The sequence below is a fragment of the Amblyomma maculatum genome, chromosome 1 (genome assembly GCF_055883805.1).
Source record: "Amblyomma maculatum isolate TAMU_Amacu chromosome 1, ASM5588380v1, whole genome shotgun sequence".
Taxonomy (NCBI): Eukaryota; Metazoa; Arthropoda; class Arachnida; order Ixodida; family Ixodidae; genus Amblyomma; species Amblyomma maculatum.
In genome coordinates, this window is record NC_139344.1 from 212,259,414 (window position 1) to 212,277,037 (window position 17,624).

Here is a 17,624-nt window from a genome sequence, read left to right on the forward strand (position 1 = left end):
TCACTAACGTAGCCACAGTTTCTCTGCCCTGAGACAGCCCCTAGGTAACTTTAGCCGCTTCTCCAACTGACTTGGCTGGTCTTTACCGTGAATGTTGATCGCAGTTTACTTGCGCGGTCGCTGAAGCAGCGGACGCCTGAAAACTCCTAAGACGCTTGTCGAAACGTAGGCTTTAAATACCGCTTTTCGCTGAGAAAGCAGAGGCGTTCCTCGAACAAAACTCAGCCGAAATGGCCAGGCAGCCAGCTCTTGCCACCGAGAGACGTTTCCTGGTAGTTCACAGGGAATCTAATTCGAATCCATTTAGTCCTCGACGACGCTCAAATGTCACTAATAATTACCTTGCTCGAGGGCTTGAATGGCCTGATCGTTTATTTCTTTGTTCTTATTGCGCTATGCCCGTTAAGCTATTTCAACAATAACAGTGGTGTGCCTGGGCTCGTTATAAAGGAAATACCAGGCGTTTCACCGAACAGTTTAAAAAGTCCCTAAAAATAAGTGGTTCAGAATAATAGAAAAATATTTTTTTCGTAAATAAACTGCCAGCCTCGGCGGACAGGATTTACTGCAAAACACATATAGCTATATATAACAAATTAAAATTCGCTGATCAACTTTTTAACTAGTGAGCTCCGATAGTTAGCGCCATTTGGGAGATTGAAGTCGTGGACAAGACGATGCCGTATCAGTTTTTTGTCTGAGTTTGTGGATTGATCCCAACTAAATTAATCGAAAACAAATGCCAATACATCTAAAGCAATAATGTTCACGACCAGATGCAAACAGGTGTGTGTACCATAATATGTATCATTGGGTAACATATTCAGTGACATAGTTGGCGAACACAAAATTTTTGGTGTAACTTTGTGGTGATGTGGTGGTACATTCATTGACATAGTTGAGGAACATAAAATTCTCGGCGTAACTTTTTCTACTCATTTGACGTGGATGCATCATATTGATTCTGTTTCCAAATCACTCTCATCAGCCACTGGAGCGCCTTCGCGATGTCTTCGCTTTCTCCTAGAAAAAGACAAATTACAAATTTTACATGCTCTGTTTTCATCACACATTAACTATTGTGCATTGGTGTGGGACACCACAACGACGAAGAACATCGATAATTTATTGCTTCTACAAAAGAAAGCGTTGAGCTACATCGTCAATTTGCCTTACCTGTACCGGTGAAAAGAACTGTTCTCTCAATACCGGATAATAAATGTCAAAACAATTTATGATTTTCGTTTTATCTACACATCTCTCTTTGACGACAATGTATATAAAACATATTTTGATTCCTTATCCAGCTTAAGAGTGTACAGTGGCGACCCCCCCCCCCCCCCTTCCTACCCGTAGCAGTGAGAAGTCGCCCATTCCTCACAGACGCACCGACTACATGTTGCATTCCTTAAAACACAGGTTACCATTCTTACTCAAAGTTGTAAGCCAAGGTATTGACTTGAGAACTGTTACTGGAAGGCAAATACGCGAATGTTTTTTTTATCCAACTGTTGACGCTATCTATTTTCTGTGCTTTTTTGTCTATGGTGGAGTTTTCTTGTGGCAACTTCATTTTTTTATATCCTTTACCTTTCCGCCCATTGATTTGTGCGACCTTTGTTTACTTTGCTGGGAACTGTGACATGCAAATTGAAAAACAAATTAAGTATTTTTTGTTAATTTATAGAGAGGCTTTGAATGCTGCTGCCTTGTACGGGCCCCATGCACTCTCAAGCTGTTTCTCAACAGCTTTTTCGTTTGGAGATCTCCAACAATATGTTGGAAATAAATGATGATGATGGTGATGATGATAATTATGATGAAAATAAAGTACAACATGCGGTCATGGTCCAGTACGCAATTCAAATCTGCCGCCGTAGTCACTGCGATACATCAGCAACGGACGTCGCACCTAGCTTCCTGCGCGTCAAATGGGCTGAATTTCGATTTATTTCGGAAAAAGCGCCAGATTTCCTTGCGCTGCGACGCTTTAGAAAATTAGTTTTTCGTCCTTCGAAAAACTCATGTGTCATCGTCTCACGCCGTCAAACTCCTCATTGGCACTAACAACCGGCCGCATTAAATAGAAAGTGAAAGAGAGTTTCAGTTTATTAGTTGTATTAATTAGAAGGGTTTGGAAGAAAATTGTGTCTGTGGAAGCTGATAGTTTCGTTTCGTTTATGGTGTTTAACGTCCCAAATTGACTCGGGCTATGAAAGACGGCGCAGTGTAGGGCTGCGAAAATTTCTACCACCGCCAGAGGTTCTTTAACGTGCTCTGCCATCTCACAGGACACGGGCACCTTACTTTTCGTCTCCATCGGAAAGCGGCCGTCGCGGCCAGGATTCGATCCCGCATCCTTGGGCACAGTGATCGAGCGCCTAAATCCTATCAACAAATGAATGTTGATAGGATTTCCTTCCGCCGATTCGAATGATTAGTCAGCACTAGCTAATTAACTTTCAAAAATTGCTCTAAGCGCTTAGATGTGGATGAGAAAGTTACTGAAGGCAACGAAAATAGTCCAATCCAAGTGCTTCCGAAAAAAACAGCCTTAGCATAGCCCTTTTTAAGGGGAAAAATGAAAGCCTGCGCAGTTTAAAAATACCACGTGAAAGCGGGCTCCGTGCGCCCGAAGCTTTTGTGATTGGCGAGTGTACTGTCACATGCTAATGGAGCATTAGCACTACGGCAACAAGGGGGGAAAATGAGCCTATTGCGCAGTATACGAGCTTTTTGGTGATGGGCAGCATGCACGTTTGAGCTCCGCTGGACACTCGATTCGACGAGTGCAGCGAGGAATGGAACATAATCACTGCTGCAGTGCCACGTTCCCTTTTCACGTTTTTTCGAAACAAACTCATGCTGATGCAAGGCTTCAGCAGACTCGCCGGTAGCCACTGAGCACAGGACAATAAAGAAAATAAACCTTCATGGCGTGGTCGCGTGAATAGGTGGGCCGAAGTCAAGCGAATGTCCCCTGTTACTCCGCACTTAGAACTGACGGTGAAGGACGAAGATATGGAGATTATGAAGTGAAATTATGACCCCGACATAACACAATAAGCTGCTCACGCCCAAGGACATGTACGCAACACAACACGTACTCGGACCTTCGTTAAGCGGACATTGCTTTAGTGGAAACCGTGTTGGCAGAGCACAGGGGGTGATGATACGAAAGTGCGCACCTGCACGGGTCTCGTGCCGTAATTGTAGACGGTGGCCGGGATCTCGATTTGCTCGTTCTTGACGACCGAGTAAGGGACGTTGACCTCGATGCAGAACTTTTTCGTCGCCACAATTTCGAGAGGCGCCACAGCGCAGACTCCACCTCTGGGAGACACGCTCACAGCGCTCACCTCCCACGTAGTGATCGACGCCGGCAAGCTGGCCCGGAATTCGGCGGTGCCCTCTTGCCTGCATGAGGTACCAGTCAAAGCAGTGGTGTACGATTCGCAGAAAATATGCGTCATCGAGAAATGTAAGCGCTGGAGCGGCCATTGAAATTCATTCTGCTGAAAACGGGCACAGGGTAGTGCCGCGGACCTACTGTCTGTAATTCCTTTTTGTTTTATGCCTTTTTATTTGTTTAGAATTCGCGTCACTCTTGAACTAGTCCCGTTCTGGCTGCTCGGCTACTGTTGATACCTATGATGACTGTAAGCTTGTCCAAACGGCTGCTCTGTTACCCTGTCGAAAACATGGAAGCGCGCAAAGCCCAGCATGAAACTGAGCTGAGATCCTTGGTCACAAGACGCAAATTATTTCTTAAAGAACTCGATATTTGTGCGCAGTGTTTCCGGTCTATATTCGTGGCAATGTGGCCCTCTGAAAGAATTCGGCCTCCACTCGTTATAACAAAAACAATTGCTTCCCCCCCGAACCTCCTTCGAATTCGTTTTGCTCACCTCAAAAGGAAGTTTAGGTTCCTTATCATTATCATCATCAGCCTGAATATACTCACTGCAGGGCGAAGGCCTCTCCCATATTTCTCCAATTAACCCGGTTCTGTGCTAGATGCATCCACTTGACTCCTGCGAACTTCTTAACCTCACCTGCCCACCTAACTTTCTGCCGCCCCCTGCTACGCTTTCCTTCTCTTGGAATCCAGTTTGTTACCTTAAGCGACCATGGGTTATCCTCTCTTCGTACTATATGTCCTGCCCATGCCCATTTCTTCTTCTTAATTTCCACTAGAATGGAGTAACTTGAGTTATTTCTCTGACCCACTCTGCACGCTTCCTATCTCTTAATGTTACCCCAAACCATTTTTCGTTCCATAGCCCTCTGGGTTGTCCCTAACTTAAGTAGAACTCTCTTGGTTAGCCTCCACGTTTCCGCCCCATAGGTGAGTATAGGTAAGATGCAACTGTCGTATACTTTCCTCTTGAGCGATACCGGTAAGCTGCGAGTCATAATCTGCGAGTGCTTCCAAATGCGCTCCATCTCAATCTTATTCTTCTTGTTATTTCCTTTTCATGGTCCGGATATGCGGTTACTACCTGTCAAGTAGAAATATTCGCCTACTACTTCCAGTGCTTCGGTACCTAATGTAAACCGCTGTTCCTTCTCGAGGCTGTTGAACACCGAGTTTCGTTATGCTAGATTTAAAAAAAAAAAGAAAAGAAAACAATCGGCTCGAAGATTTCGGTATTCAACGTCAGGTTATATGTAGGGGTTGTACTTTTCGGTTTAAACTGAAAAAACACCCATAAAGGTACGCCGAATGCATTTTAAAAGGTTCGGTTTAAACCGAAGAAACGTCAGCACCTTGTCATGCACACTGCGAACTCTCGATTACGGGAGAAATTTAGAACAGTGTTCAGTCCAGGGGCATAATGTAAGACAGTGGGATCGTTAGTTTAAGTACAGCGGTTGAGGGTTTTGAAGTATTGTTCATGGTCTCTCGAATGGGGAATGGATGGCAGCCGTGCTTCCCCATCCTCATAGACATGTCAAGCGTTCGAGAAAGGGCGCCTGCGGCAAGGCAGGCACTTCGATGGGCGAAGGGCAGGCCAGAGAATTTGCAGCGCGATTGTATCCAAGAAATCACACACACACAGAGGGAGAGAGAGAGGGAGAGTTAAAATCGCCTGCCAGTTTCTTGCCACGTGACACTTCTCAGATACAAGCCGAGAGAAGCGCGTTTTTTAAGTGATTTGGTTTACGCAAAAATTTCATCGTAATAAATAATACTTCAGTTACTCCTTTGTGTCTAACGTGTGAATTTTTCTTTTACTGATGCGTTTTGTCTTAGCGCTAATTTTCATCATGGCAACAGCATTTTCTTCCAGGTTCTTAACTGTATATATGAGAAACTGTACATTAAATAAAAATGCATAAAACAACACGCAAGAAAAATAAGCCAAAATGTATATTACGTTGAATGAGTAAAACTGCGCGAAAAAGACGGGACGTAAGAAACACACAGGCACAAACAAGGTGCCTGTGTGTTTCTTACGTCCCGTCTTTTTCGCGCAGTTTTACTCGTTCAATTATTATGAACCAACTAGCCCTTCAGAGTGTATTACTTCAGTACATTACGTGAATTTTAACTGTACATGGATGCATTTATCTCAACGAAAAAAAAAAAGCCACGATAAATTTCTTCAGCAGAAAATATTATTAACAAAAAAAAAAAAAACCCGGAAGTCGTTTTTGCAAATAAACACCGAAAAAAGTCAGCCGAATTCTCAGAAAGTAAAAAGCGGAACTCCAACCCCAAAAGGCCATGGTGTGGTCGATGACCATTTTCCCAAGCATCCCACCCCAGTTGAGCTCCGAGCACTAGTCCAGCAAAAACCTGTCACCCATTGAAAAACAGGTGGATACCCGGCGGCACCAGGGATCGAACTTGGTAACTCCCGAGTGCACGGACGGCGTATGCGTTACCACAAGACTACACCGCTTTTTTTTTCGTTTTGCATTGTCCTTTCACACAACAATTCAAACAATACAGACACTGCTAAAGCACTCCAGTACAGGCAAGCCGGGCGCGGTAATTTTTTTTTTTTTTTTCAATTGGGTCAAATCTTCCAGAACAGCAATTCATAGCGGCTGCTCCGTTTGTCCGCGAGATACACCTCTGCAGCTTATGTTACACTCTTCATAAAATTTTCACGGGCAGAACGAACAACGATGTCGGCATGTCTCACTGCCATCTTTGTCTCCCACAAACTGTGGAGGCCCAGGAGCGTGAACACCGCTGTTTATTTTTATTTATGGACTGCTTAATCATGAATGCAATGCAGCCAGCAAAGAATACAATGAGGTGCCAAACATCCGTTTATACACGACTCCAAAACCTCTTCAATGCAGCCAATTTGTCAAACAGGCTCCACCATTGGGGCGGATGGGGCTGTGCTCTGAGAACGTCCCGCGCACATGGCACACTGTCGATGAAACTTTCACGCATAGAGCGAACGTTTTCATTGGCGTGATTGACCTCCATTTTCGTCCTTCATAGGCTGTGGAGCCTGAGAACCATTATTATGCTGAACATCGCTTTCAATTGTACGACCTGGTAGCGTTAATGTCTGCCGGCTCCAAATGCGTATATTCGTTCATGTACGTGCAGTTAACTACCCTCTTAATCCCCGATCCCGCAATTTGTGCATCAATTATGCCGCAGATCTTTGGACCCCGTTTCTGGACTGGGCGTCGCAGACTTCGTCGTCGTCGGCTTTGCCACATGTATAGTAGCACGTCGAAACAACGCTTGCCACGGCTACCAAGTTTTAGAGTGCAGAGACGAAACTGAGGTTTATGGGCTGGCGTACATAGGACAAACCGCGCGCTGTTTGAACATTCGCCTAAAAGAGCACAATAACGACAAATCTTCGGGAGTGAATGAACACCTCCGGGAATGCCATAATTGCTAATCTATCTTTGACGCGACACAGGTGTTGTATCGGCATCCACAACAAAGGGTTAGAGAGGAAGCATTCCATATCGCCTAGTGGGGTAATTGCGTCAGTAAGCCTTCGCTCTCGTTATCGAAGAGGGAAATTAGCTATCTTCGAAAGTTTTGATTTCGGTTTCGTTTTTTTTTTTTTGCTGGAGGTTTTCGTTCTTAGATAAGCTTCGTTTTCTTCCCAATAAATCAGTTGTGAAAAAGGCGCCAGTCCTGTGGTGTTTTCTTCTCTTTGTCCCCCTCTACCCTTGTTCAGTGCTCTTTCATACCGTGTAACCCATCTTCTACCTCGCGTTCTACCTGGTCTCGGGACGTCACACAATCTGGTGACCAATCAGTGCCTGGCCTTGTCACCTGCCAACCAGCACCTGCCAGAGGCATGCTCGTGATTTTTCGCTCACAACGCCGACGCCCAGTTGCCTGGAGAATGGTACCTTTAACGCTATCCCGGTGATAGATAAACCGAGCAAAATATTTCTGGTTTTATTTTTATCCTCCCGGTAAACTGGCACAGTGATCAAGTTCAGTTTTTCTGAGCAGATAACTGCCTGCGTTGTCCAGGCGCACTTACCAGAGTTCTTAAGAGTGAAAACATTCTTTGCCGTTGCTAACTTTTCTGAAGTATATAGTTCTGTACTGTCCATATCATTTGTGCTCGTTGATGCGGTGCAGATCACAGTTATAGAACGAAAATATCCGTAGCAATAAAAAATTGCCAGTATCGTTCGACACGCTTTCGTGAAACTTCATTCCCCTGTAGTTCCGCAGCATTTATCAAACTGCAGAAATTACGACGATGGCCACGCTGAATGTCAGTCATTTTACTAAAAATGCTCGGGCACGGCCAAAATCGCGTTATTATCCTGGCAGTTTTCGGACGGGAGTTTGCAGCATTTACTTCTTCTGCGCCTAATTGATTGACCCGAATCGAAGTGTTACCGCGCCTTCGGATGTGCTACCCACACGACACACAGACCGTAAGGGGAAAAAAAAAAAAAGAAAAGAAAAATCGAGTCACGATGAGAACTGACTATATTCAAATCGACTCTTGCGCTTGAAAACGTACAAAAATACTCATCTCAAGCCAAATGTTTGATCCTATAGGGCGTTATATCTTACCTAATTAATACGCTCTGAAACAGCCACGTGTCTCGAAAGTCTTCGCGAATTTCGACGCGTTCTTCGAGTAGTGCGAGCTCGTCTGTGAGCTCTTGAGCTGGAGCGAATGAGGATCTTTGAGCGGCAACCTCTGCAAGGAAAGATGGGTGCATGCTGCTGTTAAAAATAAAAGATGAATGTTCTCTAATGTACTAAGTAAAGAAGCGAAATATACGATTGTACGTAGCATTTCTCTCAAGAACTGTCCTTTATGCCATGTGTTTTCATGGTCATGCGAGCTTGTCGCCTCTTCCTCATCGGATCGTGTTTGGTTAGCCAGAATACCCCCCCCCCCCCTCCCCTCCCCACTCGTTATAATGCTGCGCACGCGCTGCAGATATCCTGTGAATAACGAACTTGGACACTGTAACAAAAGTAACCAGGTTATTGCCACAACAGAAGCGACCTAACAGCTGTATTTTTCTGCGCGCTTACCTTCGGCAGCCATACAGCATTGCTCAAAGGCATCCACGCACTCTTGCGTGATATGGGCGTTTCCCTGCTCCATATACTTCCTCAGGATCTCCACCCTTGTGGAACAGGAACGAAGGAACTTGTCTGGCCGCTGGCCGTGCGAGCAGCACTTGCGCACCGTCTCGTCTTCGTACCCCTCCACTGCGAAGAAATATTTCTCTGGTCAGTGAAAATGCTGTTGGCCTAATAACAAATGGCACAAACTCGTACTGGGGGATGGCCCAAGACGAAATAAAATTAAAGGGTCTCTTGGATGTCTCTTAAGAGGAGAATGGCAAAAGCCTACCCTTCCTATCCTATAATTTGCCTCCCGTCGTTAGCCTCTTGTCGGCATTTGCAGTGCTACATGTAATTATAATTTGTTTACAGGAAAAGAAAGGCGCTGTGTCTATCACACTTTCTCCGGCAAGTGTGAGTTTGGACGGTACACACCATCGTTCCTGTCGCGTGGCGTTTCTTGGCGCGCGTTCAAGTGTGCCATTGCAGATGGAAGGAACGCATCCCGCCTCGGCCAATCAGAGCGCCGCAAAAGCAGGGCACACTTTGTGCACGACAGCATGCGCCATAAAAAAGACAGATGACAAAGCGTGCAGCTGAGCAACATGGCGGGGACCTAATTCAAGTAAGGAATGAACTGAACAAAAGAGAAAAAAAAAAACAAGAAAGGAAAATTTGAAAAAAAAAAGGAAAAAAGGCAGTCGATTTCATTTCAGTGCTAGATTTTGAACGGCAGAATAAACAATCCTGTAGCTGCACCTAATTACGGTGACGACAAAGGATCATTCTCGGAAGGAGACTAGACAAACAATTTTCTTGTTTAATACCCCTTCAGGGACATTTGGCATTTATATTCAAACCAATGTTCTTTTTAGCTTACGTAGTACATCCGGCCTGAAGAAAGCCAATTCACAGGTTTTTAGAGGGAGACACTAACGGGTAACTCTTGCACCCAAAGATATAATTCCATTGAAACTGTATATATAGAAACTAATATTAATAAACTAACAGCTTAGACAGCAAAGGATTGTTTCCTTTTTTTAAGGAGGTGCAAGACTCTAGAAATTCAGAAAATACATTGGCAGGTCGGCAAAATCTGTCTACACAAAAATGGCGGAGAATGCTCGGCCACACTGTCTTCTTTGAGAAATGTCTACCACGTTCGCTAAATGGTGTGAAGAGCCCTGTATGATTGGAATACTAAGTGCACTATATTCCCTAGAAGCAGGGACATCAGTACTAGGTAGCACACAATCTGAGAAGAAGCTGTGAAATCGCAATATACGCAACTGTTTACAAAGCGTATTGTCGTTAAATTAAGGCGAACATTGTAACCCGTAGCCAAACCTAAGCAAGAACTTGACGCCTAACGTGAGGGCGAACTTTTTAGAAACATTCGGAAGCTTTTCAAGCAAATGGTGAACCGCAGCAAAACAGCTTGAGCCGTGCGCGAGGTGTGAAACGATGGTTGGACAAACTGTCCGACGTCGCCCACCGCAGCATCAGACCACTCGACGATCGCCGCAGTCTTTTGCGCCACTTGCATGGATAATAACATTTCGTGTTTTGACCAAGAAAAAAATTGGTTGTGAGAAAAGAAAAGTGGCGAAAGTAGCCGTGGCTGATGGCGAAGGCTGCAAGGCGCAAGCGCGGCTAATGTCATCTATGAGACGCCGTATAGAATGGGCTGCGCCTTTTCTACAAGGAATTTCATACTTAAAACGAATATCTAGACTACTTTTGGGTAGTGTTTAGGAGCCTTGAAATCTCTAGTCGGCCCATGCAATATGCAAGTCAGTAAGAAAAAATAACACCTTTATTAATCTGTGCATAGGAAGCGTGTCATGTGAAATTAAAAAATCGACCTACACATGTCCAGTGCAGCCCGTCGTCTCCTCCTTCGCTCCTCGTGGCAGTCGATGCCTGAAAGGTAAAAAAAAAAATATAGACAAGTGTGAGCCATGTTGAAGAAAAGCAGCGCGACTTAGACGAGACCGGAAGGAAGATACACACAAAAGTGCTGTCTGACACACAGACAGCACGCAGATTCCTGTTCCTGCTGAGTGCAACTATAGCGGGAAATGCATAGGTGTTCCCTGCACCTTAAAGGCATGCAGTGGATATGGATAATATGGCTCAACAAAACCGATGCTTGGGCGAGTTGGTATGCAGAGCAGCACGACTTAGACAAGACAAGGGTGTAAGAAAGACACACACACACAGGTGCTCTCTAACACACACAGACAGTACCTATCTGTGTGTGTCTTTCTATACACCCTTGTCTTGTCTAAGTCGCGCTGCTCTGCATACCAACTCGCTCAAGCATCAGTTCTGTTGAGCCATTTGATCCATAGCCACTGCATGCCTTTAAGGTGCAGGGAACACCTATTCATTCCCCCTCTATAGTTGCGCTCAGCAGGAACACGAATCCGCGCACAAGGACGCGCATAAAGACGAGGGTGTCTACTGGTGTATCAGACATGCGTATGACACTGAAAAGTGAAAGAGCCATCTGCGAGTACCAACAGACAAAGCTCTATGCCTTCGCGTTGCTTCTGTTGTACGACGTACAAGAGATGATGAAAGCTATTCGCGGCCTGTTTTTCTTCATACTGTTTCCTCACAGTGATGAAAGAAATATGACCAGAAAGCGCAGGTTATTAGCAAATGCTGACATGAGACGTTGTACGCAAGTTGTAAGAGTCTCAAACACCTATTTCTGTGCGGGCCGAAGCGAGAAAATTTCGTCCATTGCAGGCCAGGAAGCTGAAAAATAAAATAACACAAGATAACAATAGAAACAGTTAGAAAACTAAAACTTGTGAAGAAAAGCGGCGCGCTGACTTCTGCCTAAACGCCAGACGGTCGCCACATCAGGTTGGCTCGCAAATTAGATACTGAAGGGGTACAATGATTAATGTCGCAATCATTTATCCTTAGTAAAAACAAAAACCAGACTTAGAGATGACAGTGAGAGCGGGTTGTCCGGCGCTTCGCTCTTAAAGGCAGCTGACGTCCGTCTCTGTTGATACATGTATATTAAGGGGCCAGTGCCTCTTTTTATTTTCACGAAGAACTCGTACCGCCTAGGGACGAGGTCTGTAAGTTGATTTTAGTTAAAAAAAGGGTGTGGCAGTAAAACTAGCTTGTGAGATGACGTGTGCTTTCGAAAAAAAAAAAAAAAAAAGGGCTAATCGTTTTAGAGCCGGTGGGCCGCATTGCACAGCCCCTCGGGCCACATGTGGTCCGCGGCCGTATGTTTGGGACGCCCGACAGTAATAAGTACACGGCGCTTAAATGGTATGTTTCGAATTCGTGACGCTTGGCCTGTATAGCTAACAAGGTTAGCGATGCAAATGCTGACTATGCGGATGCTTTGTACTTTTGTTATATCAAGCTTTTTCAGGTGGCTTGATGCAAGCATAATACGACGGGTATTTAAGTGCGGCCAAAGAATAATTCCAAGGATAACGCGCCGACTTGCACCTTTAGAAGAATAAAGTTCATAGAAATGGCTTAAATCCATCAAAAGCTTTAAATTATTGGTGTGATGTCGTTCTAAACAAAGAGGAAAGTAATAATGGCGGCTGAGCAGTGGGGCAAATCGCTACCGCCTTTGCCGTCTGAATGGATTCCGGGCTCTCCTCGGCTCCATATGGGATAATTTATTTGCTCTATAAGAAGATATGAAGGGATGGCAGTATTTATGACCCATAAAAAGAAAACTACAGATACTGCGATTCGGTTCGGGCGGCCTCACCTCTTCGCATGGGGTTGCCCATGTCTTCTTGCGTAAGTAACACAATGCCGGAGTTGGAGAGTGCTTCGACCGCGTCCGTTCCTCCACCCGCACCGCACCCCAGGTCTTTGGAGTCCAGAGACCGGAACAACTGCGAAGGACAGGCGCCGTGGATTACATCGATTTGAGTGCTTTAATCTGTTAGCAAGCGCTTACTGAGTTAACGCTTTTCATCTCAATTTTTGCTGCTTCGACAACTGTCTTTATAGAAATGATCGCTTTGGAACTCGTTGACTGATACTATAGGACGCAGCTTTGTCAGCTGCTTCGTTTTACATTTCCACTGTTTGCACGTTTGTGTTTCGGAAGGTTTGGTTTGGTAATGGGATGTGACGCCGAAAAGCAGATCAGGCTATGGAGACGCCGTAGTGGAGTGTTCCGAATAATTCCGACCGATTGGGGTCCTTTACCTGCACTAGCACCACCACCGCGGCCGGGATCGACCTCATATCCTCGGACCGAAATACTGCTGCCAAGCCAGATAAAAACTGGGCGTTGCATATGGTGGTGGAATCCATCCTGTCAAGGTACAAAACGGAACAACGACCCCGTTTTTTTTTTTTTTGAGTGCGTTTATAAAATAGGTTAGCAACCTTACACTATGACACGGTGATGACTTATAGAAACCTTATGAGAGCTTAGAAAGAGACTTCTTGGAATGTCTGCCTGAACTTCGCCACCTCATATTGAGGGGCACTGAAGGCAGCTCCATCCAATTATTGTTCTAGGTAAATGTTGATTCTTTGCCTGTGTTTTATGTTTGTTCTGCAGCGAAAGACGCACTTATTTGTGAAAGGAGTCTTCCCATGCATAGAGTAAAAGTTTTGTCGTCCTTACCGAAAAGGACGAGTTGCACCCGTTTTGAAAAGAATAGTGCTGCGGCGTAGCCTCTGAGATCCGTCAAGAAAATCGGTGTCGACGCACGCAGCCTATACTTTCCGCGATGAGCCGGTGAGGCGACACATGTTTTAGTTTTCAAGTTTTTTTCTCCTAATGCTCATTGATGTTCTTGAGTGCGTGTAGTCAAGTAAAATATTGTTTGATTGCCGAAGACTTAGGCGTAAGTTAAGTTTCACTATACAGGGAAGATAGAAATTATAATAGCGGAGTGTGTAGGCGCTGTGCTATTCGCACTTCTTTCCACCGCGGTTGTACACGCGGGCTCCATTATTTTTTGCTTTGTGTATCTGTTTATAGCTTACCACGTCTCTCGTCAGGAGGTCCTTTTTCCTGAGCAGGTACAAGGCTTGGTCGACACCCAACAAGCCAACAACCGTGCCAGGTGTTCCCGTTACCACCAACGTTTCCTGAGACATAGGCTCGGGTGGATTTCCAGTAGGCGTCCTTGCAAGAGTGAACTGGAATAGAAAGGTGATGAGATTCACGTTTATCTGAACGTCTTCAAAGGCGAACGCACTAAGTGCGCAAGTAACTGGAGCACGTACATGATTACGCAAGCACGTTGCATGGTGGTCGTACACCTCAATCAGAATTAATTTAGGTGATGCCCTTGCTCCAAGCGACGGAAGCGCATCAGTCGCTGTCTGACAGCTCATTTTTCAAAAAGACGGCTTTGGATTTGTCGAGTTTCTAATAAGAATGTAAAAAAAAAAGAGAAAAACTTTCAGCTACCTCTGTCTATTGGTTTTACGATGCACTGCTTTACTGTTGTGCTTGAAGGCAAAACAATTCTGAATGAAATTGCACTTAGACTTATCACTATTTATGCTAAATAGCTTACGACAGGTAAAGTTCAGCATTAGTGAATATTTTAATTAAATCAGGAGCTATTGCGGCTCGAGCTGCACTTAACACGAGCTAGAAAATTGATTTGGGGAGGAGGGGTGGGATGCGATCAGTTTGAGCTATTGAACTCTAACGTTGTAGAGAGCGAGGCAGGACAACTTATCCCTTCCTATTTTTGAGTTGTAACTGAAGTTCTGAAGTTATCAATATGTACTGCCATGCTACAAGGCCGCCTGTGCCTAATTTTTAGAGCTTCACTTCCTGTAATCCTTCACCGTCTGTGCACTAAATCGAACCATCTAACCTGGATTCAAAACTCGCGAACTCTAATTATGTGAACTGGGTTTTCTGATCCTACAATACTAATAGTGGTTCTCGAGCAACAACAACCGTATCCCAGTTTTTAAAATTCCAACCGAATTAAGTGGTTTCGGATGCTTTGAACAGTCCGGTTGAATACTAGAATTGTGTGTGTGTGTGTGTGTGTGTGTGTGTGTGTGTGTGTGTGTGTGTGTGTGTGTGTGTGTGTGTGTGTGTGTGTGTGTGTGTGTGTGTGTGTGTGTGTGTGTGTGTGTGTGTGTGTGTGTGTGCGTGTACGTCTTTCCTTTAGGAATTGGATTACGAAGACGAACTTTTAAACAATTTCTTCGTGAACGACAGAAAATTACCTCCAGATAAAGATAACTAACAATTAAAACAAGGTAGCCACTATATGTAAGGCTGTGTTAGAATCGCAGTAATATTTACGCAATGAAAAGGCGGTCTTGGCATAATGCTGACTGCAAAGAGAGTGGGGGAGAAAATTTTAAGTGTCTTTAGCACTGCGTTTAGTGTATGAGAAATTGTCTCAGCCCTTATGACTACTGGTCGATCAGGGTCGAGGAAAAACCAACAACAGAAAAAGCGTATGTGTATTGCAATTGCTTTCGAACGCAGCGTTTCAGTTTCCGTTGCACTTACCTGAGAGCTCTTTGTGCACGCTGGTTCGGCATTCACGTAAATAGAGTCGGTTACAACATTCCCGTTAAGTACAGCGAACACCACCACTCGGAAGCTTGGTGTCATTTCCGGTGTGACAGGGAAGATTATTTTTTCTTCGAGCTTTTCCCCTTCAGGCAGCTTGTCGACTAGCTGTATCCTTCCTTTGGACAGGACCTGAAGAAATGAGTACGTGACAGAACTTAGGCATGAATCGAGGCAGCTTGCTTCCTGAGATGCTATTGGGGGAACAAAGTATAATACATGACTATATAGAACAATCATGCAAAATAATTGTACGGGTGAGATAGCAATCATTGACACCGCTGAAGTCATGAGTACAATAATTCGCTCTATAATGAGGCTTCATCTTCAGGAATTCGTCACTATATTGTTTTAGCTATATTAAGGCGAAAGCCATTCTTTCCTCAAGAGTGGCGTGGACAGTAAGTGTCCGCAGAAATTGTGGCCAGAAATTGTTTTAGCTATATTAAAGCGAAAGCCTTTCTTTCCTCAACAGTGGCGTGGACAGAAAGCGTCCGCAGAAATAGTGTCCAGAAAATGTATTAGCTGTATTAAGGCGAAAGCCTTTCTTTCCTCAAAAGTGGCGTGGACAGAAAGTGTCCGCAGAAATTGTGGCCAGAAAATGTTTTAGCTATATTAAAGCGAAAGCCTTTCTTTCCTCAAGTGTGGCGTGGACAGAAAGCGTCCGCAGAAATAGTGTCCATTAGCTGTATTAAGGCGAAAGCCTTTCTTTCTTCAAAAGTGGCGTGGACAGAAAGTGTCCGCAGAAATTGTGGCCAGATTGGCTTGTGGGGTTTAACGTCGCAAAGCAACTCAGGCTATGAGAGACGCCGTAGTGGAGGACTCCTGAAATTGCGACCACCTGGGGTTCCTTAACGTGCACTGACATCGCACAGCACACGGGCGCCTTGCTTTTCGCCTCCATCGAAAAGCTACCGCCGAGGCCGGGATTCGACCGCGTCCTTGGGAACAGTAGTCGAGCGCCGTAACCACTGCGCCACCCTGGCGGGGAAATTGTGGCCAGAAATTGTTTTAGCTATATTAAAGCGAAAGCCTTTCTTTCCTCAAGAGTGGCGTGGACAGAAAGCGTCCGCAGAAATAGTGTCCAGAAAATGTATTAGCTGTATTAAGGCGAAAGCCTTTCTTTCCTCAAAAGTGGCGTGGACAGAAAGTGTCCGCAGAAATTGTGGCCAGAAAATGTTTTAGCTATATTAAGGCGAAAGCCTTTCTTTCTTCAAAAGTGGCGTGGACAGAAAGTGTCCGCAGAAATTGTGGCCAGAAAATGTTTTAGCTATATTAAGGCGAAAGCCTTTCTTTCTTCAAAAGTGGCGTGGACAGAAAGTGTTCGCAGAAATTGTGGCCAGAAAATGTATCTCGCACTGTCTTCACCGGGAGTTTAACCACTGTCCGCCCGATCCCCATCCGAGCGCGCAAACCACTACGCCAAGCAGGGCTCGTAGGAAACAGATCTTTATTCTCCTTGTATAGCTTAAGGATAATAGTGGCGATGCCAAATATGATGAATTTAGTTGACAATTATGACAGTACCTATAGTGATGATGATAGTAGCGATGACTGTGACGATGCATTTAATGAAAACAGTCCTGTAAAGTGGCTGTGTAGTCGTGTGCGGTATATAGTGTTTTGCAGCGAAAGCTACACTGCGGTAGGTTCTCAGGACCTCGGGTGGTCGCGGCTACGTCGTGAAGAGGCATAGCTACGGTCTCCTCATAAAAAAATCACCCTGCCATGACATTTGAATTGACGCTACCTCTATGCCACGGGCAGGAGCTGCCAGGTCGCTCCTTTCATATGGGAGAGTGATATCAGAATCAGCCTGCCAGTATCGTTTGCATTCTCGTTACCCCTACGACACGCAGGCACGTCCATACGCGACTTGAAGCGTTCAAGCGTGACATTATATGTCGACTGGTAGCTTACGCTCTCGCGTCATACCCTTAAAGGATGAGCTGAAGTGTCCCCAATAATGTAGCACCTAACAGTGATAGGGCGTGATAGGGGAATAATGTAGCACACAAAAGAAGCTTCCGCCGTTGCGTCTGCAATACAACTAGTTATCCAGAGCTAAACTACAACTAATTTTTGTCAGTACATTCCCATTATAACGCCGTCACTATGATCCAGTGAATTCTTGCGGCGTGTGGTTGGATAGCAGGGTGCAGCAACCTGCACAGGGTATGTGGGTTGAGGGGGTAGGGGGTTTGGGTCAAAAGTGCACCACGCGCAGTCACGCGCGTTCACACATGGTTCCTCGTTCATATACATAAAGCAGGTGTCCTGCATAACAGTTCACATTACTCGGTCCACTAGTTATAGGAGACTTACATCGCAAGTAATCAATAATGAATATTCCCAAAAGACACCGCAGGGGGATCTCGTGGACCGTAAGGTGAAAAAAAAAATATTAGGGAAGAAGCATGACAGGCTCAGTGAGAGAAACGGGCGAAGAGAGCGGGAAAAGAAAGATGGGAACGACACCGCCGGCGACGACATGAATTTGTTGAATGGGTCATG

At 45.1% G+C, this 17,624-nt stretch overlaps 1 protein-coding gene across 1 annotated transcript in view; it reads right to left on the reverse strand.

Moving 5' to 3' along the window:
• The window catches only part of LOC146205538 (A.superbus venom factor 1-like), a 107,550-nt gene that overhangs the window by 61,272 nt on the left and 28,654 nt on the right, over nucleotides 1–17,624 (reverse strand). Inside the window, 7 exon segments of the mRNA XM_084607403.1 lie at nucleotides 3,189–3,417; nucleotides 8,033–8,162; nucleotides 8,507–8,686; nucleotides 10,412–10,465; nucleotides 12,303–12,432; nucleotides 13,544–13,699; nucleotides 15,048–15,242. Coding sequence (XP_084463529.1) covers nucleotides 3,189–3,417; nucleotides 8,033–8,162; nucleotides 8,507–8,686; nucleotides 10,412–10,465; nucleotides 12,303–12,432; nucleotides 13,544–13,699; nucleotides 15,048–15,242 — 1,074 coding nt within the window.